This window comes from Centroberyx affinis, unplaced genomic scaffold, assembly GCF_046629955.1.
Source record: "Centroberyx affinis isolate AG114_WGS23_722 - 3 ecotype Tasmania unplaced genomic scaffold, CSIRO-AGI_Caff_v1 ptg000765l_1, whole genome shotgun sequence".
NCBI lineage: Eukaryota > Metazoa > Chordata > Actinopteri > Beryciformes > Berycidae > Centroberyx > Centroberyx affinis.
Genome location: NW_027279375.1, coordinates 141,884 through 168,075, shown reverse-complemented (window position 1 = coordinate 168,075; position 26,192 = coordinate 141,884). Strand labels below are relative to the sequence as shown.

General features: G+C 44.4%; 1 protein-coding gene across 1 annotated transcript in view; it reads left to right on the top strand.

The window, feature by feature from the left end:
• The first annotated feature begins 941 nt into the window (after positions 1-941).
• The window catches only part of mrc2 (mannose receptor, C-type 2), a 34,347-nt gene continuing 9,096 nt past the window's right edge, over positions 942-26,192 (top strand). The window contains exons 1-16 of the mRNA XM_071520065.1: positions 942-1,068; positions 6,769-7,197; positions 9,131-9,304; positions 9,515-9,679; positions 10,586-10,699; positions 11,012-11,155; positions 11,328-11,519; positions 12,204-12,358; positions 12,504-12,608; positions 19,069-19,184; positions 19,282-19,430; positions 21,499-21,716; positions 23,556-23,698; positions 25,416-25,512; positions 25,676-25,805; positions 26,019-26,051. Coding sequence (XP_071376166.1) covers positions 942-1,068; positions 6,769-7,197; positions 9,131-9,304; positions 9,515-9,679; positions 10,586-10,699; positions 11,012-11,155; positions 11,328-11,519; positions 12,204-12,358; positions 12,504-12,608; positions 19,069-19,184; positions 19,282-19,430; positions 21,499-21,716; positions 23,556-23,698; positions 25,416-25,512; positions 25,676-25,805; positions 26,019-26,051 — 2,491 coding nt within the window. The remainder of the gene's footprint in view (positions 1,069-6,768; positions 7,198-9,130; positions 9,305-9,514; positions 9,680-10,585; positions 10,700-11,011; positions 11,156-11,327; positions 11,520-12,203; positions 12,359-12,503; positions 12,609-19,068; positions 19,185-19,281; positions 19,431-21,498; positions 21,717-23,555; positions 23,699-25,415; positions 25,513-25,675; positions 25,806-26,018; positions 26,052-26,192) is intronic.

Sequence of the window (26,192 nt, the reverse complement as noted above, 5' to 3'; positions counted from 1 at the left end):
AAAAACAGGAATAAATGCTTTTCTAAGAATCTAACTTTTTAATGATGGTTGTGACGCCTTGTGATGTTCACCCACTGGAGGTCAAAGGTTACCCGGCTTTTATTTTACCTGACAATGACCTTTTTCGAGGGTTTGGTGCAATAGGGGCCTAAGTGACATTTCGGCCGAAACTGAGTATTTATATTTTAATGGAAAGCACTTTTTGAGCTTTATCAGATGGTCATAAGAACAGATTTGGAATCACAAACACAAATAAAGGGGGAAATCCAAAAGACTGCAAGTTTAAAACCCTGGATTAGATTTGGTGCAAAAAAATGTCATAACTGTTATGTTGTAAATTAAAAAAAAAAAAAATGATGCAATCATGTATCATCAGGTTTTGTGAAATCACAGGTTGTTTAAAAAAAAAAACCCCACAGATGACCATGAAATAAAGGTTTTGTCCCAGGTTTCCCCATCTGAGAGGATTTCCTTCTCTATGCTGTAGGAATGAATATACCAGAGTGGAGAATAATCATCCATATACAGTATATTCTCTCACTAACCCAACTTCTAATGAATGAAATAAGTGTGAAACTCAACTAAACCTCATTTTAGCTGGGGGGGGGGGGGGGGATCCTCTTGGGGGCTCCTGGAGGTCCCCGGACCCCAGTTTGGGAACCATTGAAGTGGACTACAAACACTGACGCCACACAGTCAGTCAGTCAGACGACAGACAGACAGACAGACAGACAGTGTGTTGACGCTGCTCCATTCATTTCGCTCTCATCTGACTCAGTGGGAGACAGACGGAGCTCTAGCGGTCAAACTCGGAGCCCAACTCCGCATTTATCCGTCCCGAAAATAAAACACTCTGTCGGCTGTTGCAGCTCCGGGGCTCACAGCTTTTTGTTTTTTTTTTGTTTTGTTGTTTTGTATGTGTGTGTGTTGCAGTTGTGAGCATGCAGGACAACGACCGCCACCGAAACTGGGATTCAAGGAGAACATGGACAAATCGCCAACATTTATTTTACAAATGCACTTTATATTTATTCATCTTTAGTCTGGAACTGAAGAGGAGCGTTGCGGGTGAGGAAAAAAAAATTACCAAACTCTCGCTGCATTTTCATTCATGTAAACTCGAAAACCGGCCAGAGCCTGAACCTAATTTGGATGCTTATGTTTTAATAGCGACTTTTTCAGTCAGAGTTAGCATTGGCAAATTGATGCTGAAAGGTATTTTTTGCTGGATTTGATGCCTCGGTATGCCACGAACCAAAAAGTCCGAATAGTGAGTGGAACCAGATGTGGAGGGAAGGGGAGGAGGGGGGAAGGGTCTGCTGCACGGCGACTTTTCCTATTGTGATTTCTATTTATGCACAAAGTTATCTAAAGTCTGCAAAGGCAACTCATCCATAGGCTTCTTTCTTTTTTCTATTTTTAGTGCCGGATGTTTTTTTTTTTTAGCCTACATTGTAAAACTGGCGTGGACTGACGCTGCATTTGGCACCCTGCGGGCAGATGTGACCTTTACATCCTGTTATAGGCTGCAATTAGCTCGTGCAGTCCGGTCCACACCATCTACATAGACCATTGGATATTATGGGATGTAACGGAGGGTAAACCCACCTAAAACTCAGCCTTACCCACCTTTTAATTTGGGGAAGAGTGTTTAGTGTTACTAAGTATTTTGGTTGACCAAACATTTATGAGGTAAATTCAAAGTAAATCGTGTTAAACTGAATGAAAAGAAGATATATAGGCTACATGTTGAGAATATAGTTAGATTTTTGTGCATATTGGTGGATGTGATGCCATGTTGACAGTTTTCATAGTTTACTCACTTCTGTATTTGTCTGACTATGCTGACAGTGACCTTTTGCTTCACCACCTTGAGGGTTGCAATAGGAGTTAAATAATGAAATCACAGTTGGTGTTTTTTTCTGCTGGCACAGAAATTGGGTCAGAAGGAATATACAGTATAGTGTAATGGAGTGGTAAATCAAATCTGGGTAAACTGTCGCTCTAGTCTGTGATCATCATCAGACAAACAGCCACTAAATCAATTATATTTTCAGCAAAGCATTAATTTATGCTTTTTCCACCCCTTAAAAGACCCAATCGTCCTGTAATTTCCATCAGTCTGATACTGCTTAGAATGATTTCTCCTATGAATTTACCTCATGATGTTTTCATTTTATCCCTGTCAATATCACAAACTGCGAGAGACGCAGCTAAAATAATCTGGAACTGCTTCTTGACAAGGTTTCTAGATTTTAAAAGACTAGTAAACGACTGCCAACACATTGTCATGCTGCTGACGTTGAGGGATCCATCAGTGATTTGAATAGTCAGATTTTGACAAACTGGATAAGATGCAATATGCTTTAAGGGGAAAATGGAGTTTTAACATTTGGAAAGAATCTATTCTTTGATCTGGGACAGTTCAGTCTGTTTTGGTAAACATTCACCTCTGTTTAACCCAATCAGAACGCCCCCTAACATGCATTGTCACGGTAATCATTGCATCATTGCAGAGAAAGATTAAGGAACGATGGAAAAATGTACGCAGGAGGGTTTATATGGCTTAAGAGTACTTTCTTGTCTGGTTCATGATGACTGGCAGCACTGCAGTACCACAAAGCTTATTTGGGTGTAAAAGTTCAGGCAAACATTGTATGAGTTTACAAAGCAAGTCTCCCATTCAGTGTCAATGGACTCCAGAGCTCCGGCTCTGCAGTGAATCTTGCTTCTCTTGTGTTCAGCTTTGGAAGAGAGCAGTTTGTAAATGTCACACAGAATAGCCTGCTCATTAGAATAAAATCTGAAATGTTGAATTGAGTGGTATTCCCCTTTAACAGCTGAATTGGAACTAACTCTCATCTCAGTAAGTTTCAAAATTTTTATAATTTACTAGTAAAATGTAGACAGCAATGAACTATAACCAACATTATACTGTGCAGAAGTGTGGGAGTCATGGAAACTATTGACAGTGCGCAATTGTCTCTCTCTCTCTCTCTCTCTCTCTCTCTCTCTCTCTCTCTCCTCTCTCTCACACACTCTCTGGTTTGTAAATGAGATATGCAGTTTCACAGAGGTTCGAGCTGAGTGTGTTTCTGACTGTGGCTGCAAAATGCAAATATGCACTTCTCTCAGATATCCCATCCGCTCTCTCCCTTCTCCCTTCTCCCCTCTCCCCTGCTCCCATACGGCAGGTCTGGCTGCCTCGGAGGCCAGACCACCATAAAACACCAAAGAAACAAACACAACAGGCTGGAATTTCCTGCCTATTTGTTGGTTGCCGTTTTACAACACTGACCAGTTAAAGGCCTCGTTTTCTTTTCTTTTTTTTATCTCGAACATCTGTCAAAATAAGAAAAAAGGTTCCAGGGAAAAGTCTTTAGCCTGTTTAGCCATGCCTGCAGTCTAGATTTGTGATTTTAACATGACTAGACAAAGCAGTGTGTTGCCTATCTCATCTCCAGTTCTCATCTGGAAGCAGCAGTGAGTCACGATTAGCAGTGACCCACGCCGATATTGAAGAGTTGGCTGAAGTGTGAATATCTCAAGCCAAATAGCACCCAGTATTGGTTAGTCACCCACGATCTGTCCTCCATCCCGTTAGTGTCCACACCCAACGCCCACTCTCAGGGAAACCTGGTCCAGAAGCTGACCTGATTAAGGAGGTGGAGATTCTGGGAAGATCTGCCTCTCTTGGCTCGTGTTGCCGGTTGTTCTTGGCCGCAGGTTTAAGCCTCTCTCTTTCGGCAGGAAACTGGCTTCAGAGCCGAGAAGGGGTGACAGGGCAGAGGAGAGGGGGTAAGAGTGGATGAGATCACAGCGGGGGAGCTGTTGTGGCTTAGCTTTCACAGGGCTCAATGGCTTAAAGTTAATCTGGAATTCTGCACTCTCTCTGATTTCCCCGAGAGTTTTCCCAGATCAAACATCGAGTCATATCCCCTCCAGACTGGAATTAAATCTTCTGTTGGTGTTACTTCTCGGTCTGTGCAACTTCAGTTTCAGGTTGTCTGGTGGTTCAAAGGCATTTGCCAGGATATATTGTGACATTGCATCACATTAGTGCTGAACCTATGTGAGTGTAATTCACATGCTGGGTGAATTCACAGCATGATATAATTGATTTTACTGGCTTGATTCTGACTTAAAAGGATTTCTGTGGCCATTTTTGAAATGGCTTTGATTCTCATCATGCAAATGACAAAATGGCATCAGACTGATTTAATGGCATTAAGCCTTGTTACCAAACTGCTGTGTATTCCTAAGCCAAAGTCAGAATTGTGTAATATACTAGCAAATCAAGTGTGACATGGCTTTTATTTGCGATGAATTGAATCCGAGCTAAGAGAAGTCTAGTATATCAACTTTTTTTCATAAGTTTTATTGATTTCTGTGGCATAAATCCTACTGTAATTGCATAGCAGGGGTAATTACTTAACAACAGAGAAGTGAGGACAAGTTTTCAAGTGTTTGATATAAAAGTGTATAGGCTACTTTTGGAAAATGTTGAAATAGTTGGGTGCAGATGACGAAAACCTGGGAAGTCACTGAATTGAGAAATACTAAATGTGACAGAAATCAATTGGGACACAGACCTCTTTGGATTCAACCCTCTGATCGTTTTTGTCCCTTGACACTTGACTGGATGGATATACCAGACAGTGAGTTTCCACAGAAACAGGTCTTCGCAAGCAGTTTTTAATTTCAGCCTGCTCTGGATTATGTTGCACTAATAAGAGTGACTGGAACAACGGCCTCATGGAAAGACAGTCTTGTCACAGAAGCCATTGAGATGCTTCCTGCTAGTTGGACCTTGGTGCTGTTTTTTATTTATTTTTTTAACTTTTTTTTACTTCCATGATGGGATTTAAAGATTTTTCCACAAGCCTATCACCGGCAGGCGAAACGAAAACTTCTTCTGATTTGAATCTTTAGTGTGTGACAATTAGCTGACAGTAAACAAGCCTAACAACAGGGTGCTACAGAGATGGGTGGCTTCGTAGCAGAGCAGGGTGGTAATTATATCTGATTACACTGTTCAAAGCTCTGCCACCCGGTGCTCTCAAGAGTTCTGCAGAACCGCTCAGCCATTGTGTTCTGTAACTGCATTTGCAGACTTTGGGGGAAAGCTACCGACCCACAGGCTGACACTGGTCCTCAAGAACCCGACCACAGGGTGCGAGAAGAGGGACGTGTCGATCGTCTGCTCCAGATTACAGGGATTTTCTCGAGCTCTCGACGAGACTCCATTGTCTCAGTGTCCGTAAAAGCAGCGTGGGAGGGGTTCTGAGTGCTGTAGCTGATGCACAACGTGGGACTTTAGCTCCAGCGGGCCGCCTTCTGAGTGGACTGAAGTACCCCCCCATACGAGAGCCGTGTTTTTCAACCAAATACCCAGTGATCTTTCCCACCTTCCCCGCTTCCTGGCCCCTCGCAGGAGCCCGCGGAGTAGGAATGCTGAGGGTCTCACTTTCTCTCCTCTGGATCCCAGGTCTGAGAGGAGGGACCTCTGTTTATTTTGGGGATTTTCTCAATTTAGAGTCACTGCTGCACTCCCTACTTGTCTTTCTTTCTCTGTCCCTCACACACACACACACAGACACACACACCAGTATATTCAGTCCCAAATCGCCTGGCATCTAGCTTCCCCATCTCCAATCCCTTCAAGGAGGAAAAAAAGTAAAGAAAAACAGGAATCAGAGAAAACCACTTTTTTTTTTTTTTTTGGGAAAGGTTGTTGGGTTTTGTTCCCGAAATTCCAGTCACTGTGGCTGGAGTTCAGCCACTATTCTGAATGTGTTAAGTTCAACACTTTTTTTCACTCAGTCATCATTTTGCTAATGTTTTATTTATTTTGGTTAATATAGCACGGTGGAAGTGTATATGAGAATACTGCAAGGCTTTGTGGGTAACACCTTGCAGGCAGCTATGGCTCCACAGAGAGTCACACCGCAGCATATTGAAGTAAGACCTACCAAATGAATCAATCTACAGTAGTGTGAAGTCTCCCTCCAGCTGCTGACTGAAACCAGCTATAGGGTCTCTAGATTTACCCAATTCACCCCTGAGGATCATTAAAGTTTCATCTAATTAATTTAATCAGGAACTGTTAAAATATTCAGCGGTATCAGGCAAGGCGCTTCCTCACCAGAGGGTCACTCTACAGTTTCTCATGATAAAGATCCTTATGTAGTTGTCGTCCCTCAAATCCTCCAGCGGCTGCTCTCTCTCTCGCTCCGCACTCAGACCGGCTCAAATATAGAGCACAAACTGCAGGGAAAGAGGCGGGAGGCCATTCCAGGTCAAACTTGGGGAATGGGGTGAATTCCTGAGACTCGGTGCATGGGGAAATAATTCGACTGTGATTGCTAACCTTGCATTAACGGCCACACGAACAAACATGTGCAACCACTTTTCACAGTTCATTGCACGATATCTCTGCAATTACTTACTGCCTAGACCCCCATAACATACGTGTGTATGGGCTTATAGGGGTTTCTGAAGGGAGGCCAAAGGCCGAAATGAATTACCTTTACTTGTTTTTGTTATGAATGATTTCACAGAGGATTATTACCATTGAAGTGTACTAATGCAGGGAGATCAGAGGCTCCAAATCAAACTGATAAGCCTGCTCTCACCCAGCAGTAAATCCATTAATGGTGATATTGATTGGGTCCCTGGTCTGTTCTCTCTCCACATTAGCTGCTAATATGGAATCCTGTTTTCATCAGCATTATCGACTGATGCCATTGTTTCCCTCTCTCTGCACAGCGCCGCTGGACTCTGACGTGTTTGCTTTCTTCCATGAGGGGGCCCAGGGGTGCCTGGGGGTGCGGGATCACTCCCTCTTCCTGTCGGCCTCCTGCGAGGGAGACGGCCAACGCTGGAAGTGGGTGACCCGGGGTCGCCTCTTCAACCTGGGCTCCTCGCTGTGCCTGGGCCTGACCACAGACAACTCCAGCTCCAGAGGGGACAAGTCTCCGCTGGGGGTGTACACCTGCGACCGCGAGCCTCCCAGAGTGCGCTGGACCTGGTACTGTGGCCAGGTGCTGGAGAGCCTCAACAACTACCTGCCCTCGCCCGCCCCGCCGGCCTCCGGTAACGCCTCCTCACTCTCCCCCGTTGTCAAGCCGCCAGCAGAAGGGCTCCAGTGGAGGCTGTACGGCGACGAACAGGACCTGTGCTCCAAAACATACCGTGGTAAGACAAATTTATTGCATCACTAAGCGTTCTGGTGGTTGGTCTGTATCTGTGTATGACCTGGAATCTCTCCAATCTCTCATTATATACTTTCAGATAACTTTACTATTAGATTCCCTTTGAAATTCCTTCATTTTTCTATTAATAATCCTGAGATAAACAATATACATATCACTGCTGTTGTGTGAAAACCTTGTTTCTACCAAATGTCAGCTTGTCAGGAACAATGAAAACCAGCCTTGTCTTCAGATTGATCATCATGCATTTCTGGCTCCCTCCATAGGGGTTTTAAAGGGTTTCATAAATACCAAGGGGTTGTAGAACTTTCTCAACCTTTAGAAGATCATGTAATCCTTCAATTTAAGTTAAAACATGATACACAATTCACAGTCCACAGTAAAATGGACATGAAATGTCAACTGGTACATGTTCAAGTCCATGCTCCGTGAAGAGAGTGATTAAAAAAATAAAGAAAAAAAGAGTAGAATAAAGAGTAGAAAGAGAAAAGAAAACATGAGGGAAGAAAACCAACCATTGTAGTTTACCTGTAGTCACTCAGTGATGCAGTGATCCATTCATATTCCTTTCCTGTACTTTGTGTCGGCTCAGTGAGGCAGATGGTCTTTCTGTTATGGATGCCACAGCTGTATCTGCTCAGATGGATGCTTCCAGGGCATCTTTGAGGACAGCTGGCTGCCTGCCAGGAAGCAGGAAAGGAAAACATTGCTGGTGTTTGTAAACTGAAGTAAACAGGCAAAGTGTCCTTGCCCTCAAGTATATTTGTATTTATATATAGTTTTCACTTCCGCATAAAGTCTAACCGTGGTGGTTCGCAGCTAAGCCTCACTTCCACTGTTAGTGCCGTTCAGACCAATATCAAATGTCAGGTTTGTTCATTGACAAACGGCACTGCAGGGCTCAGTCATCCGTAGGAGTCTCTAGTTAACAGGCTCTGCTTGACTGCAATTAAAACCAGATCTGCCATAAACTTAAGACCAGAAAATCTCCCTTTGCTTTATTCTTTATCCTTCCTCTCCTAAGTTTCCTCTACTTTTTTGTGGCCGGGGAACGGGTGCATTGACATTTTTTACTTTAAAGCGCCGATCCTCACAAGTTTCTTTGTGAAGTCAACACGCTGCTGGAGAGGAATGCCTCTGACATTAGTCAGCCATGGAGCCGCTCCACTTCAGCCAGCCAGCCAGCCAGCCAGCCAGCCAGCGGTGGAGCAAGACAGGGAGGGAGCTTTAGAAAACTTTCCTCCCTGCTTTAACATGTCTGCCCTACTTTCCATAGGGCTGGAGTGTTTTGGTAACATTACAGATCCAGTCTCACTCTCTCTCCCTCGCTCTCCCTCTCTCTCTCTCTCCCTCTCTCTCTCCCTCTCTCTATTGCCCTTTTCTTCACACCCTACTGTACTGGTGGAATGCAGAGAATATAGTGGCAACCTCTGGGCATTTTGTCAAACTGTAGCAATCAGATTCACTTGGTTAGATAACTCTGGTTACTCACGTTTTACTTACTTTTACTTGTGATCTCGCAAAGATCTTGCTTTGGAATAGACACCTAATCATTTTGTTTTGTTTTTTTTCTGTAAATTTATAGCTGTTACTTGTGTCATTTCATAATGAGGAAGTTGTTTTTAAGAGATTTCGTAAGAGCTATTTTTTTCCGATGACTTGATTATTTTCATTTGTTGTTTACTTCTCCTGGTGACCAGAAAAGTCCACTGTTTGACCGGTTTACTATTATAACTGTAACATCATCCTCTGTTTTCACGATGTGTTTGATTATACAAGTCACTGGGGAAACAGAGACGGTATTTCAGTTCAGGAAAGTTCACAGCGTTAACTTCAGACGGCTCTAGCGAGGCCCGCACTCACTGCTGCATGCTGGGACTTAAAGCCTCTCTCCTCTCCGCCGTTTGCCCCCCCAGAGATCTACACCATCCAGGGGAACTCTCACGGCCGGCCCTGCTACCTGCCCTTCCTGTACGACGGCCAGTGGTTCCACAGCTGCACCAGCATCGGGCGCGAGGACGGTCACCTGTGGTGCGCCACCACCTACGACTACGGCAAGGACGAGCGCTGGGGCTTCTGTCCTGTCAAGAGTGAGTCATCGCTTCGCATGTTCGTGACTCCGTGTCCTTACGCCCACTCAGCACCACCTCCCGGCTCATACTGTCAAGACTGGGGAAGCGGCCAGAGACTCAGAGCCACACATTTCCTCTCACTCAACCGGCCACTTTGCTCTTATTTCCTCCAGTATCTTTTTTTCCTCCTGATCTAACTGGCTTTTTTTTATCTTCTTTCAATGTCAGGCAATGGCTGTGAGACGTTCTGGGATACTGACCCGCTGACAGACAGCTGTTACCAGTTCAACTTCCAAGCTACGCTGTCGTGGAGCGAGGCTCGCATCAGCTGCCAGCAGCAGGGGGCAGACCTGCTAAGCATCACCAAGCTGCATGAGCAGACCTACATCAATGGTGAGGTCCATGCGTGAACATGCACACCCACGTGCAGAGGCATAATACTGAGGCAAAAGGGAGGAATGTTGCGCTGATGTGTTTGGAATATAAATAAATGTCCACTTTGCTGCTCTCTGTCAGCAACTGATGTAACACAATAGTGATTTGACATATAGACACCTATAAACACCTGTTGTCAGGTGGCATCTTCTGGCACACAGAAAGTAATCCGTTTTACATTTCCAGCAGCAGCAGCAGCAACAGCGGTTCATTTGGAATAAACAGAAGAAGAGCTGGGTAGTTAGCATGAGCAGCGATAGCCACCATGGCTGAACAGACAAAGAAAAGAGTGCCACCTACAGAAACTCAAACTGCATCAAGAAAATCCAAGGAAAGAGACGTCACAGTACTGGACACACTGTTTGACTGACAGGTGATCTCTGGGAACTGCAGTGCTGAAACACCACAGCGATGAGTGCTGAGCAACAAAGATGTTGCCAAAAACAACAACATGAGGCTACATAGAACTGATCCAATTCCTGAATCAGTAGAATATATTCTATAATGACCTATTTCCCTGGTAAGACAATATCTGTAGGGTGAATACTCTGTAGGCACTAGAACATTGGTGTAGCTGTTAATACTCCTTGCCTCTTTTGGATCACATACTGTCAGAGGAAGTGAGTGAGGAAGTGAGCAACTTCAGAACCACTTTTCACTCACTTCCCTTCACCATACAGCCATAAACTTGGTATTCCTGGATAAAATCTTCAATTTCTTCCGTTGAAATCTTACATCAATAATCACATAATGTTATATGACTTGTGAACGGTGAACAGTGAACGGTGAAGGGATTTTTTTTGCCTTTATTTGAGTGAGTGATATTTTATAGTGTCTGAGGCAGGTGTTTTCCTGCTGTTTCAGGGTTACTGACTGGCTACAGCGCTGCTCTGTGGATCGGCCTCAATGACCTGGACATCAACGGAGGCTGGCAGTGGGCCGACTCCTCGCCGCTCAAGTATCTCAACTGGGAGCCAGGTGAGACCGTAAAAACACCACAACCTCCCCTGTCTTCTGTAAGCATTATAGCCTGCATTTGCGATCCTTTTTAAACCTTTATTTACCCAAGGAAGGCTGACTGAGCACACTTGCTTATTTTTAGCAACACCCTGCTTCACACTCACACACACACGCACACACACACTCACACTTGGCAGCTGCCCAGTGCAGCCACAGCGCTTTACTGTAGGCCGCTGGAGAATTTAGGGGGTTAAGTGCCGTGGTCAAGGGCACTTCGGCGTTAGTACTGTCTCGAAGAGCTTCTTTCCTAACTCCTGCCTCCGATTCCAGACCAGCCAAGCCATGCAGAGGAGGAGAGCTGTGCCGTGATCAGGACCGAGTCATCGGGTCGCTGGCAAAACCGGGACTGTGCTGTAGCTCTGCCATACGTCTGTAAGAAGAGGCCCAACGCCACGCTGGACCCCTTCACCACTGGTCAGTGTGTAGGCAGTCACACTAGATTAAAAATTAAACAAAAATGCACCAGCAACAACAGTGTAACAGAGCCAGATTTCATTCATTTCGACTTCTTTGTGTTGGTTTTGGCAGAATTAATCCCTGCTCCAATTTGAGGTGTTTTTATTTTTTTATCTCTGTTCCCCCACAGACTCGTGGGCAAATGAAGAGAAGTATGGGTGTGACGTGGGTTGGCAGGCTTTCCAGGCCGGTTGCTACAAGCTGGCTTCAGAGAAGACCGACTGGGACACAGCTCAGAAAACCTGCCAGAAGATGGAGGCCAGCCTGGTCAGCATCCACACCCTGCCAGAGCTGGAGTTCATCACTCGCAACCTGAAGAAAGGTGACTTGGTCGTGCATTTTTTATATCACCATTCACTCTGAACAAGAGCCAGAAACTAAATAAAAAATCCTCTCAAATCTGCTTCGCCTTCACCTTTCTCTTGTATGTCAGTTCACTGTTTCTGTGCTTTCTTGCTTGCGGTTTCTACCTTGGTTGGACTCCTGCAACCTTATTGTTTTTATAGCTCTATGTCTGCTGTAAAGTGTTTCCCACTGGTCATGAAATTTCTGGAACATCATGGGAATTCTGTGAAGTGTATTCCAGACAGTCAACGTCAGGGAATTTGATAAATCCTCTGGGAAAGTCAGGAAAAATGCAATTGTTTCTGGCATATTCCTGTAAATTTATAGGAATATGCCAGGAATACAACTTGGATTTCACAACTTGTTTTGCACATTCACTGCATTAAGTGGTGGTTTTCAGCTGTTTATCTCTATTATGTGCTCACTTCTCCACAGCAGTCCCAAGTGTAGTGGAAACTAGACTGCTCATCCCTTTAGAACTTTTCTCAGCTGAAAAACAACATACAAACCAGGATGGAATAAATTTTTTAGGTCATGGAGGCGCTCCAACTTAGTTGTGGAACCTCATGGAAAAGTCATGGAATTTTACATCAGGGCCACAGTGCCGTTTTTAACTCTATTTCTGTCTTTCCCCCAATTGTCTCCCTAACTCTCCTGTCAGACGTTGAGGAGCTGTGGATCGGGCTCCACGACACTGATATGCAAATGGACTTCCAGTGGACCGACCACACACCCGTCATTTTCACCTACTGGCACCCGTTTGAACCCAATAACTTCCGCAACACCCAGGAAGATTGCGTCACCATCTGGGGACCCGTGAGTGACCCCTGACCCCCTCGCTCTGACCCCCCTGGAGTCTGGCGGTCTTAATCTCCTCACAGCCACGAACTCTCACTGTCCGTTTGTTTATATTCAACAGCTGTGTTCTCTTCCTCTGTTTGTGTCTTGCTCACATGTGCAGGATGGCCGCTGGAACGACAGCCCTTGTAACCTGACTCTGCCGTCCATCTGTAAGAAACCAGGGACAAAGAGTGACGGGAAGCCGCAGCACAAAGAGTGCAAACAAGTATTACTCTTTTTTTTAGCTCGTTGCATTTGCTCCATTGTCATTTTTTTCAGATTTGTCTTTCTCTGTAGAATTCTCCTCTCTCTCATATATGTTAGATGATTTATTAGAGGTTCAAGCCCCAAAGAGCTGAAAAAGCATGCAGAAGTCAACCAAATGTAACCAAACAGCAAAACTCGGAGCGTTGAGCCAATCACAGTGAAGGGAAACTCCATCCCCGGATACTCCTTCACTGTTATATATCATCAGTCTGTGATGTTCAGTGCATTCCAGGAGTTGTTCTGTGATGAAGTGTTGTAATTTACTATTTTGGTGCACCCACTTTCCCCTCAATCTGCCTCGCCTTCTTCAGTTAGTGATTTCCTACATTTCCCAGACTGCCTTTTGACAATTCCCAGAGAACCGACTTGAACTAGTTGCACTCAGCTGTTGACTGTACATGTAGGTGGAAGAGCAATAGCATGGTTACAGCAAAAGCATGGCAACGCGTCCCTTGCTGCGTTGCATTCTGGTCTATTGAGGCTACTGTTGGAGAAATTGTTATCTCTTCGTCTTCTACAATAGATTTCTTCCTGTATGATTATTGAAACATCAGTGCAAAATGGTGAATCTAGAAAGAAGCTCTTCCTCTTTGATTCTGAGGGCCTGACACCAAAACCCGATTTTCACCGTCAATGTTTTAGAAAGAGATTTAGATCAATGTAGCTGCGCTGGAAATATCATGACCTGATATCACGTTGTCTATTTTTGGCCAGTTAATCTGTGGGAATAAGAAAAAAAAAAAAAAAAAAAAATACATGACCAAACTGTCACGTGGGGGCAGAGGTGAGGACCCAAATGCAGACAGGCAGGCAGAGGGATTAACTAAAGTAGAGACTTTAATAAAGAACTAAGGTAAAATACAAAAATCAAGAATTCCAAAAAGCAAAAGGCAACAGGCTGACAAAAGGCAAAACAAGGAAAACAAACCCAACCTGGCAAGAAGTCCAAAAACTGGTGACAAGGTAGGGAACAGAACAGGTAGCAAACGGAAGCAAACAGAACAGGTAGACTAAACAGACGAACTGACAAGGAGTGGATGAACAACCGGGGTAGATATACTGTGGGGATGGGTGATAGTAATGAGGTACAGGTGTGTGGGAGCAGGAGCTGGGGGAGAGAGGGAGCCACACCCACACTACACACTGACAGACAAACCAGGAGGCGGAGACACAAGGGAGGCAGGGAACACAGAAAGAAACACAAAGGCAGGTCATGGACAAGTGGCCTGGGAACAGAAGGATGGAGCCGGAAACCTCAGGCAGACGGCCTGGAGGCTGGACGGAGGCCGAGCAGGAAACCTCAGGCAGACGGCCTGGAGGCTGGACACGTAGGCGCAGCAGCTCTGGAGGACAACCAGAGTGGCGGAACAGCTCTGGAGGACGGGCAGGAGGACGACCAGAGTGGCGGAGCAGCTCTGGAGGCCGGCAATGTAGGCTGGGCTGCTCAGGAGGTCGGCGACGAAGGCGGGACCGCTCAGGTCGACGACGCAGCTGGAGGTCAGGGAATGCAGCCGACACCAGAAGATTCGGCTGCGGGTCGGGGCAGGCTGCGAGATCAGCTTCTGGTGTCAGGAGTACAGGACCGGAGTCCGGCAGCGGGAGTGCGAGACCGGAGGCCGGAGACAGGAAAGCAGAACCAGAGGCCGGAGACTGGAGTACAGGATTGGAGGCCAGAGACAGGAAAGCAGAACCAGAGGCCGGAGACTGGAGCGCAGGACCGGACACTGGAGGCTGGAGCGCAGGACCAGACACTGGAGTCCGGCGGCTGCTGTCGGAGACGGCCGATGGGGAATGGCAGGGCGTCGGCAGATGCGGCCGACAACTGGGGATCTGGCTGCAGAGCAGACTGTCAGCTGGGAGCCCGGCAGGTGAGCCGGTGAAGCCAGGAAACGGGCTCAGTGGATTGCTGCAGCCCAGAAACAGAAGGCTCTTGCAGCACAGGAACAGGAGGCTGCGGCCCAACAGGAACAAGAGATTGCGGCCCAACAGGAACAAGAGATTGCCGCGGCCCGACAGGAACAGGAGATTGCCGCGGCCCAACAGGAACAAGAGATTGCCGCGGCCCGACAGGAACAGGAGACCGCCATGGCGCACGAACAGGGGATTGCAGCGGCCCAGCACAAACAAGAGATTGCCACGGCGCAGGAACAGGAGATTGCCGCGGCCCGACAGGAACAGGAGATTGCCGCGGCTCGGGAACAGGGACTGACTGGACCCCAGTAGTGGTGCTGGGTAGCGGAGACTCTGTGGCGCAGGACTGCTGAGTGAGCCAGTGGCGTCGGGAGCCATGGGGACCTCGCCGCCTCTTGGTGCCTCCACGGGTCCCCATGAAAAAGGCAAGACGAGTCCCCTCAAAGGACGACCGCTGGGCATCAGGGCGGCTCCCCAGATGATCCGTGGTAGAAACCAGGGGTTCCAGGAAAGCCGGGTCAGGACAGGCAGGTCTTAGGCTCAAAAACCTGAGCCTAACCGACTGGAGTGCTGGCTGGTGGCTAGCAGGCCCAAAACTAGCAGACTGGGACTTGGGCTGGTAGCTCGGCTGCTGCTGGAGCTTGGACTGGTAGCTAGGCTGCTGCAGCAGCCTAGGCTTGGGCTGGTAGCTAGGCTGCTGCGGCCTAGGCTTGGGCTGGTAGCTGGGCTGCTGGCTAGCTGACAAGGCTGCTTGCCGGGCAAAGTATGTGAACAGGGAAATCATCTCTGTTCCAGTTGCAGCGGGAGGAGACCTGTCTGCTGGGTCCATCTTGGTCAGTTCGTACTGTCACGTGGGGGCAGAGGTGAGGACCCAAATGCAGACAGGCAGGCAGAGGGATTAACTAAAGTAGAGACTTTAATAAAGAACTAAGGTAAAATACAAAAATCAAGAATTCCAAAAAGCAAAAGGCAACAGGCTGACAAAAGGCAAAACAAGGAAAACAAAACCCAACCTGGCAAGAAGTCCAAAAACTAGTGACAAGGTAAGGAACACGGGAACAGAACAGGTAACAGGACAGGTAGCAAACGGAAGCAGACAGAACAGGTAGACTAAACAGACAAACTGACAAGGAGTGGATGAACAACCGGGGTAGATATACTGTGGGGATGGGTGATTAGTAATGAGGTACAGGTGTGTGGGAGCAGGAGCTGGGGGAGAGAGGGAGCCACACCCACACTACACACTGACAGACAAACCAGGAGGCGGAGACACAAGGGAGGCAGGGAACACAGAAAGAAACACAAAGGCAGGTCATGGCCGAACCATGACACAAACAACAAAATGGGACCAGTGAAGTGTTTTATGGTGGATTTCTCCTTTAATGCTAATATAAAGAAAGTCCATACACATAATAAAGTACTGTTAGATATCCTTATATCTATTCAAAATTGCTATAACTGTCAATTGTTTTACTTTTAACACCCTGCAGTTCTCGACCCTTGGCGGCATTATATTTTCAACGTTGGCCATATTGGCTTGAACCCCAGAATCACGGCTGGCAGCCCCAGTGCCTTTGTGTTTCCTCTATACATCTCTGTCTCGTACTCCATAAAGACTTCAGATCTCCTGCAGTGCGCTTCCAGCTGCTGACAGTCAGCAGTGGCGCTGGGGGCAAAACTATTATTCTAAATATTTCAGCCGTTCCCTCACCCCTGACCCCTTTTCCCAGCGCTCCCCTCCGTCTCTCACCCATCCAGCGCTCCGCTGGTCCGCCCCCAGTCTGTAACTGTAGCATAAATCACTCCCTCGAGGCTAGGAAGGTCACCAGACACCCCAGCTTCAGACAACACTGACCCTTGACACACACACACACACACACACACTCTTCGCCTTCCCCTGACACACTTTTACAAACCAAAAAAACACTAAGTACATTATGTCTATTTGAATGCATTCAAATGTGGACATATTGTATGTATTTTTTGTTTAACAAGTTAACAAGTATAAACACACATACAGTACATGCATGTACTTGGACACTGCCATACTTTTTACCCACATGGTGAATTAAATCACATCTGGAAGATCCATCTATCTCTGTAATTTCACAGTCCATAATTCTCTCCATATTAGACTTTAAGCCTCTCATACCTGAGTTTTTACTGCTCTTGCCTGACCATCGGTGAAAATGTTCATTGTTCATGTGTTAACCTCAGTATCTGATCCTGACACAGTGGCAGTTGTCAAAGACTGTTTATGTTCCTTTAATTTTTTCTGTAATGTGTCACAAAAGGGATAATAATGGTGAGGAAAAAATCTTTTGCTACCATGTAATCAATGAGCACAAGTCTTTTTTCTAGCACTGAATGTTAAACTCTTTAAAAAAACATCTTCCATTTGAGATCATTTTGCTTGTCTCCAATGCAATTCCATTTATTATCAAGGGTAATCAAGAATATCAAGATCAATATCAAGAATAATAATAAATTATCAAGAATTTCCTTGAATAAAGTGTCATTTTCTTGGTAGTGATCCGCATTTTTCTGCCTTTCATCAAAATATTGGACTGTTTCTGGAATATTCCTGGAATAAATGAAACTGCATTGGAAACAAGTGGAATTATCTCACCTCATTGTCAGAATTTTTCACTTGTTTAAACAAAAACAAGACTTTAAGACTGAATATGAGACGAATGACTTGTTAAGATGGACTTGTTTTTTTGCAGAGCATCTTCCTTCTGTGTGTGTTTTTGCATGTGTGTCAGAGCTTTTAGAAATGTTCATATGTTTGCTTGATTTATGATGTAAGTGATCCAGACGTTGAGGGACATGGTTGTTCTCAGCTGTTCTATTTAACAAAGAGCTCTGTATGTATGGACCATTTGTTTAGTGTAATGTATCTTTGCCTCTCTCCCTGGGGAGCGAGGCATCATGGGTGGTCACATGACAGGGGTCAGTTGGCACGGCGCAGGCTTTGGGCCCGCGTGGCGGTGCGGTTTCTCCTGAGCAGATGAGCACACTTCACACAACATGTGAAACAACAATGAGAAAGAGACCGCTGCCCTATTCAGGATCATTTCACCAAATGAAAACCAAACTATTTACCCTATGCAGTGTTGGGCTCACTCAGAAAAATGATGTAGTTCCTGTTATTCATTACGTATTTCAAAATAATGCTATTATTATGCTATCACTTTACTTATTACGCCCTGGGAGCAGTAATTCGTCACACTAGTTGTTATATTCTTATCCATTACTCCTCCAAAATTAGTGATTACATCCTCTCTTACCATCAAAAATCACAATAACTCAATTTCTTTCTGTGTTACTGATCAGGGAAACCAAACAGCTTTGATGTCCCATGTTTTTGTCCTTATCCTTTTGCTCGATAAAATCAAAGTAGTGGGGATACTTCTACCGGAATCAAGTAAAATTTGCTGCCTGATGACAATTCATTCTGACAGAAACAAATCTGGGAATGGGGGTGGGATCAAATTCAATCCGATATTTAGAGGGGCCGATAGCAAAAATAACAACTTAATTTTTTGATCCGTAACTGTAATATTATCGCTGAAATTGAATCACTCATTACTGGGAAAAGCACTACTATTACTGTACTGTTTTCCCTGCCCCGATATGATGTTTTCACTGTGAGACAGAGGGAGGGAGGAGGGGAACGAGGAGACAGTGGCTGCGAAGAAGATAGGAGTTTCAGCAGAGCAGCCTTCCCCAGCAGCTGGAAGTCTTTGAGGTTTCTGTCTGGCTGCCAAACGTGGTTGTGCAAAAAGCCTGAGGTTGAGCCGATTCACACAAAGCCGTACACTAACTGTCTCTCACTTTCATACTCGCGCAAGATCTCACCCCTCCTGACCTTTTCACATTGGCGGCGCTCCTCGCCTGTACACGTCCGCAACGACATGAGCTGGCAGCAGGGATTGAGGCCAGGGAAAAGTTATTTCTGTGTGCCTAGACTTGTTCTCCTTACTCTGCATTGTGATACCGTCGGCTGGTATAAGTGGGCCGGTTTCTGTTTTGACTGCATAAATTGCACGTATCTTTTTTTTTTTTCTGAAAGACACCATTCATTTGGCTTTTTTCAAACCTCTTTTAATCCGGCCCAGAGCACATTTTTATAGCAGTAGTACGGGGGATCAGTTACAGGGAGGGGGATGAGGCTTACATGCGCGCACACACACACGCACACATGCATACACATAGACGCACAAAACCTAGTGAGTCAAATTTTATTTTCCATATCCTGATCATCCTTTTCATGCCTTAACTTTCTGTAAAAAATCACATTTCAAAACCCTCTCAAAAGAAGGGATTTATCTCACACTCTCCTCTCCTCTCCTCTCCTCTCTTCTCTTCTCCTCTCCTCTCTTCTCTTCTCCTCTCCTCTCCTCTCCTCTCCTCTCCTCTCCTCTCCTCTCCTCTCCTCTCCTCTCCTCTCTTCTCTTCTCCTCTCCTCTCCTCTCCTCTCCTCTCCTCTCCTCTCCTCTCCTCAGGGCTGGAAGTGGCACAGTCCATCTTGTTACTGGGTGGGAGAGGATCTGTTCACCTTTGAGGAGGCCAAGAAGGCCTGTGAGGACAGTGGAGCTGGGCTTGTCACCATCACCAACAGGTGCGTACAGCAGCGCACTCATGAACACACACACACAGTGATTAAAACAGTGTTTCGTTAGCACTGCTTCACTGAACGACCCTTTTGTTCTTTAAAGGTTTGAGCAGGCCTTCGCCAACAGCCTGGTGTTTGGTCGTTCTGGAGACTCCTTCTGGATCGGCCTCCATGACCAGGGGAGCCCCGGCTCGTTCCACTGGCTCAGCAAGGACGAAGTGTCCTACACCAACTGGAATCGAGACCAGCCAGGTCGGTATTACCTCCCCCTGTCTGAATGTGTGTGTGCTTGATGTATAATATGAGCTACAAATAGGATCTGACAATGTGAATATCTTACAGTACACATCTGCACATCTGTATACGTATATGACCCACTTTCCATCTGGCATTAACATGCATTCTGGCTGAACGTATTGGAATCGGACAGAGTACAAATGCATAAAATCCAGATGTAAATGCCTCCAAGACAGATTGAAGATCTGATCATCCAAACCACCTGCTGAGGTGGACAGAGAAGATTTGGCCACATTAACAAAAAAAAAGAGTAAATGCAATGTGTTTCCAAATTACATATAGAAGTAAAGAGGCAGGCAGCTCGGATGGTAACATGCTGGTCAAAAATGAATTGTCATGATACTCGTGGATGAGCAGCAAGCAAGACGAGGTGTTTACTGTCAAAAGGACGTAAATTTTACCAGAAGTGATGTGCATGAGAAATCTGATTTAAATGTGCATACTGGAGATGCATTTTTATGCCAGGTGTAAACTGGGCCTATATTAGCTTTATCAGTATTTTTTGGGGATAATGTGAACAGTTCATAATGCACATTAGCATGTCTGCACACAGTTCTGTACATACTATATGTACTCTATGTTCTTCCATCTGTCTACCTGATAATGTGAACAATTAATGCACACATCCACTCCTAATCTGTAAATCTATCAGCAAAGATGATTTAATCTTTATTTACCTGTATAGTATTCTCACTATGTCCTCTTGTTAGTTATTATATTACCTTCATTACTCTGTATGTGGTTCCATATTCTATCTATATCTTTCTTTCTGCTGCTGCAACAACTTCATTTCCCTGAGGGGATCATTAAAGTTTCATGTAATCTATAACTAGAGATCTTCAATTGCCCAAAACACGAGGCCCATTCTGAATGAGAGCCACGTCTGCACACCCTAGATCTGATCCAACTATGATTCAATGAGAAGAAAGTTCTAAAATCCCAGTCTGGATCAGTCCCAGGTGTTTTCAGATTTGCAGCCAAAATACCCAAACAAAACTGCATCCTGATATCTAGATTTGGCCCTAAAACAGCCTTGATTAGCTGGGGATACGCTTATCTAAGACAATCATCCGCAGTGGTTAAAATCAGTCAGCGAGGTATGTGCTGATGTTGGTTTCTTGTATCAAAAATGGACCAATTTATTGAGGAAATTGTAAACCATTGGATTTTCTCTTCGAACAAATAGATTTTGCAGCAGCGCAGGGATGAAGCAGCAAAGGGGGAGAATGCTCCTTGTAAATTCAGGGCTATCATGGATTTTCTGGATACAGGATATCCATAATGTTCAAACCAGACCTGGAAATGTAGTGGAGGAGTAGTCTGGACTTGGGCGAGTCCTCCGACTGCACTGATAGACCTGACCAGAGATCCCTATGAACTGTCTGCTCTTTGCTCAAAGTATTGCTGTAGTTGTTGTTGCAGTAGGTTTGCGGAGTGATAGATAGAAAACAAATACTCAGAAAATAAATTATATGTGCAGCATTTTAACAATAAATAAAGAGGCAGCCTCTACCAGTCTCTACATTGTGTTTTATACTGTGTAAAATGCAGTGTAAAATGGGATTTTGCAGGAAATCTGCTGTATTGCTTTATGGCACAAAGGGAAATTCCTTTACGGCACAAAATTGTTTTTACTTTGCAAATAATACACAATTTTATTCCAGTCCCACTAGTCTAACTGCATGGTTTTCAGCTACACAGCTTACCTTGTCTGAATGCATATTGGCTGTTATCAAGGGCAGATATCATCTCTTATCCTTCTTCTTGCTCATCAAAACAAACAGAGCGACGTCAGAGAGGAAGGAGGATAAGCAGCAACAGGGATTACAGGAATCTTTAGAAACAAAAATGCTACAAATAGCACCTTTTATAATCTATTGATTGTCATAATAGGGAATGGCTTATCAAATTGGCTGTGGGGCTTTTCTACAGATTCCGTCTCCGCGTCGCTCCTCTATTTCCGCCGGTTTCATCAGTGCCGCCTCCCTCCTCTCACTTGTGTTTCACCCTGTATCTATTTCAGTCAGCATCCATGGCGGCTGCGTTTCCATGGCGACGGGCTACGAAACAGGTCTGTGGGAGGTGAGGGAGTGTGCGTCATCGCGGGCCAAATTCATCTGCCGTCAGAACCAGGACGCGTCTCTGAGCCCCGAGCCCCCCGCGCCCCAGCCCACCCCCAGCCTCACCGGCTCCTGTCCCAGCGGCTGGAAGAGCAACAGCAACCTGCGCTACTGTTACAAGGTGCTGCACCACATTACAGCCGGTCCCAGTCCTAGTCCTGTGCTGAAAGTGTCTTCTAATTTCAGTCAGATTTTAGTCGTCATATTAATTCAATTTAGTCAGTTACTCAAGGACTAAAATGGCATAGGAGTACTTTCACTACATGTAATTAGACTACTAGTTTATCTACATTTTGCAGTAGTTTGGTTGTAGTTCAGTTCATATTTAGAGTGTTTTTGTTATTTTGAGATGTAGTGAACTACTGCAACTACCAACTATTTTTGGCTATAAAAGAAAAGAAAGGAATTGTATTTTTTCATCCTTTAAATTTTTTATCATGTTACTTTTTGTCTGGCAGACAGATGTCTGAGTGAAAATGTATTAATGATGACCATGACATCCAAAAGAAAGTCCACATTCCTTGCACTTCTTCCTGTGATGAACCCAGACAGGAGTATTTGGGTTGTGTTTACGTCTAGACTTTAGTTTCTGTCAGGCAGCGAAAGAGAAACACATTAGAAACACAGCAAACGTTCCTTGCACTTTATTTCAAATAGGGTACAGTTTTTGTTAACATGCTAATCAGTGGCAACTCTGCACTTGCATGATTTTTTATTATATGACCTTGTAGATGTAGATATGATTATTTTTTACAAGCAACAACAAAAGTACATTTCAAAAGCATATTTCTCTTTGCTGGAGTTGAACTTCTAGTGTGAAGAAAATGATGAAGGAACTGTAGGAACATTCACACCACTGCATTGTTGATAGAATTCATAATATAAACCCAGCATTTTTTTTTTTCGCTTCATCTTATTTTCATCATTAACGGAATGAAATATGAAATATTTATAACGGTGTCTCCCGCTGCACTAGCTGTACTGGTATTGGCTATAATTGTGTCACAGTACAGAATTTCTATTCGTCATACTGATTTGTAATAAATTTGTAAAACGTTTGTCAGCATTCATCATTAATTTTGTGATGAAATTAACACTGATTTCAGCTCAGCGGTAGTGATTCATGGTGTACGTGGCCTCAGCGTTGGTACTGCTGTTTTACATATTGTTTCTATGTAACTCTCAAGTCATCCATTCATGAAACCCTGAAACAATTCTAGTATAATATTCAATAATTTGCATGCATTTACATTTAAGGCCTAAATTAAAACCAGAAGAGATCAGGTATTTTCCAATAAACTGTAGAATACCTCAGTGGAGGAAATATAATTAGCTAAATCTGAATCTGTGGATTTAGGCACATCTCAAAACTCATTTTTATGAACTTGCATTAACCCTAATAACATGTTATTGCTCTTATTATGCTATCCAAGCACTGCTGATTTGTTTGATGAAGTCTAACATGGTTTGAGAATACTGCTGAGTGGGCCTTGAAGCACCAGCAGTTTCAGTTGTCCTTTTAACTCCAGTTTGATGATGTACTTAGCGTTCGGCGAACAGATGAGTGGACTTTCAAGTCTATAGTGCTATTATTTTTATGCAAATTTGTATTGTTAGGATTACATTACTGTTAGGCTGTCTTGTGCTTTTTCTCCTCTGCTGAGCAAGCCTGGAGCCAGCAGGGCATAATTTCCCTTTATTATAGCTGATGGCTTCGTTAATATGATTTTTGCTCTTTCCATGCTGATATTATTGTTATTATTATTATTATTATTATTATTATTATTAGAAGTAGTAGAAGCATTAGTAATAGTACTAGTAGTAGTAGTAGTAGTGATAATAATTGTGGTAGTAATAGTACTACTGCTAGTAGTGGTAATGGAAGTTGTTCTTGCTTTATATATTATTTGTGTTACATTTGTTACTGGACTGTTGTTACACCTGTATTACCTGTTTGCAGGTGTATCACTCGCCCCAGCTGGAGCAGAAGCTGAGCTGGCTGCAGGCTCATCTGTTCTGCCAAAAACATGGAGCCAACCTGCTGAGCATCAGCGGCCCGGAGGAGGAGCACTTCATCCTGCAGGTCCTCCATGAGACCTTTGGGTGGGTGTGCACCTCTGACCCGTGGATCTATGATGATGATGAACTTTATTCTACTGTTGCACTCATTCAGAGTAGAGTATCCACGGGTCTGCGGGTTAAATTACTCTAAATTTAAGGCCTTAAAATGTGTTATTTTTTCCATGTAATGTAGGTTTGGGTTGAAGTTTCATTTTAATGCAACTATAGAATTAGATAGTGGTTCTTAACATTTGGTGATATGTAGTCAAGGCAGAGTTGGAAAGTGAGGCAACAAAATAATTATAATAATTGAGTGCAATGATGAAGATGTTAATGGGACCAGCAATAGTGTCAGTTATCCTATGGTTTGATCTCATTCAGTTTAACTCACATGCATGTCCACCCCTAGGTTAATGCAGGACGGGGTTAATACAATACACCAAACATGTTGGACATCAGGTCCCTAACCACTCCATTCCCTGGTGTTGTTTTTTTAATATTGCTCATTTCAGAAGAATGTGCACTTGGAAATACTGTTAATTTGGTCTTAATTCCAATTCCAGGTCGCATTAAAATGTCTTAAAAAATCTTAAATTTGGCTTTCTGAAACTGTTCATTCTAAGTCACTCAGCTGTAAGCCTAAAATGTAAAGTTCAAGTTCAATAACTTTATTTGTCCCCAGTGGGGCAATTGGTTATGCAGCAGTGGGACGCATACATTTAGCACACATAAGACACAGGGCACATAAATACAGCAAGACCAAAACAGATAAATACACAATAAAAATACGCAGTTAATTAAAAGATACAACGTTATGCAGACAACTACCTTTTCCTCCTAGAGTTTAGGAGGGAGATGGCAGAGGGTATGAAGGAGTGTTTGTATCTGTTGGTTTTAGCCAGTGGAAGTCTAAGGAGGGTACCAGATGGCAGAAACTGAAACTGTTGATGTAAAGGATGGGAACAATCAGACAGGATGGATTCTTTAGGATGGATATTAACCACCTTATTGAGTACATTTTTGTGTTTTACCTTGAGAGATTGATACCAACAGATAAAGGAGAAAGTGAGCACAGATTCAATAAAAGATCGATAAAACATTGTCATCAGTGTCCTGTCAACCTGGAACTTAGAGAGTTTCCTGAGACAAAAGAGACGCTGCTGGCTTTTCTTGTACACCATGTCAGTATTACTCTCAAATGTCAGTTTATTGTCTAATATAGTTCCCAAATACTTGTAGGACTCCACTATTTCTTTATTCTGGCCATCAATCACTGTACTGACAGGAGAGGGGTGGGAACGTCTAAAATCAATACACATATTTTTAGTCTTTGACACATTCAGTACTAAAAACGATTCATGACACCAGTTTGAAAAGTAGTCAACAACAGGACCATGGGAAATTTCCTCACTATTTAGCAGGCTCACTATGACTGTATCATCAGCAAACTTCAAGATTTGATGGTACAGTAGAGGAGAGAGGACACATCCCTGAGGAGAGCCAGTGGATGTTACGGACAGCTCGGAAAACTGACCATTTACTCTCACTCTTTGTGTCCTGCACGTGAGGAAGTCTAGAATCCAGCCAACAATACCGCTGTCCAAGCCAAACTTGTCTGTGAGCTTCTGGACTAGCAGATGTGGCTGTATGGTGTTGAATTAAATGTGATGTAAATGTGATGATGATGAGATGATGATGATGATGATGATTATGATGATGATGATGATGATGATGATGATGATGATGATGTGGCCCGCAGGGAGTCGGAGGACCATGAGCAGCACTGGTTTTGGATTGGTCTGAACCGCAGGAACCCCATGGACAACGGCAGCTGGAAGTGGAGCGATGGACTGGCTGTGAGTCACGATAATGTCGTTACAACCTACCTGTAAACAAACTCAAACATTACAGAAACTAATTTTAAAAAAAGCTTACGAAATGATCTATCACTTAAACACAGCAGTGTTTTTGCTGAGTCTAACACAATGTTATTTGACTCTCGCTCTCTCTGTGTCTCAGTATACGTACCAGAACTTTGGCCGCTACTACTACAACATCCGGCAGTGTGCTGCAGCGGATCTGGGCACTATGACCTGGCTGGCCATGCACTGTGACTCTGAGCTAGACTGGATCTGCAAGATCCCCAGAGGTGAAACAGCACTGTGTAACAGCACCTACATGCACATTCAGAGAGAGGATAATATATGACACACATTCACAAAGGGGGCAACCTCTCGCTGCACTAGCTGTACTGGTATTGGCTATAATTTTGAATAATGTATATATGCTGTGGTGTGTTTTGAACCTCTTGCATTATGTATGTCATGAAACCTTTCCCTTTTGCTGGTGTTTATGTTTTCAGGTAGCACTGACGTGGAACCAGAGGCCACCGAAGGTCAGTCTGCCAACCAAACCTTTCTTATTGTGAACATAACCACTATTGTGCAACACAACCACTCCGCGTGCTTTCATTCTCTCCTGAGGATTCATTTCAAAACCCTCCCATTATTCCTCATCACTTTCCTTCTCTCCTCTC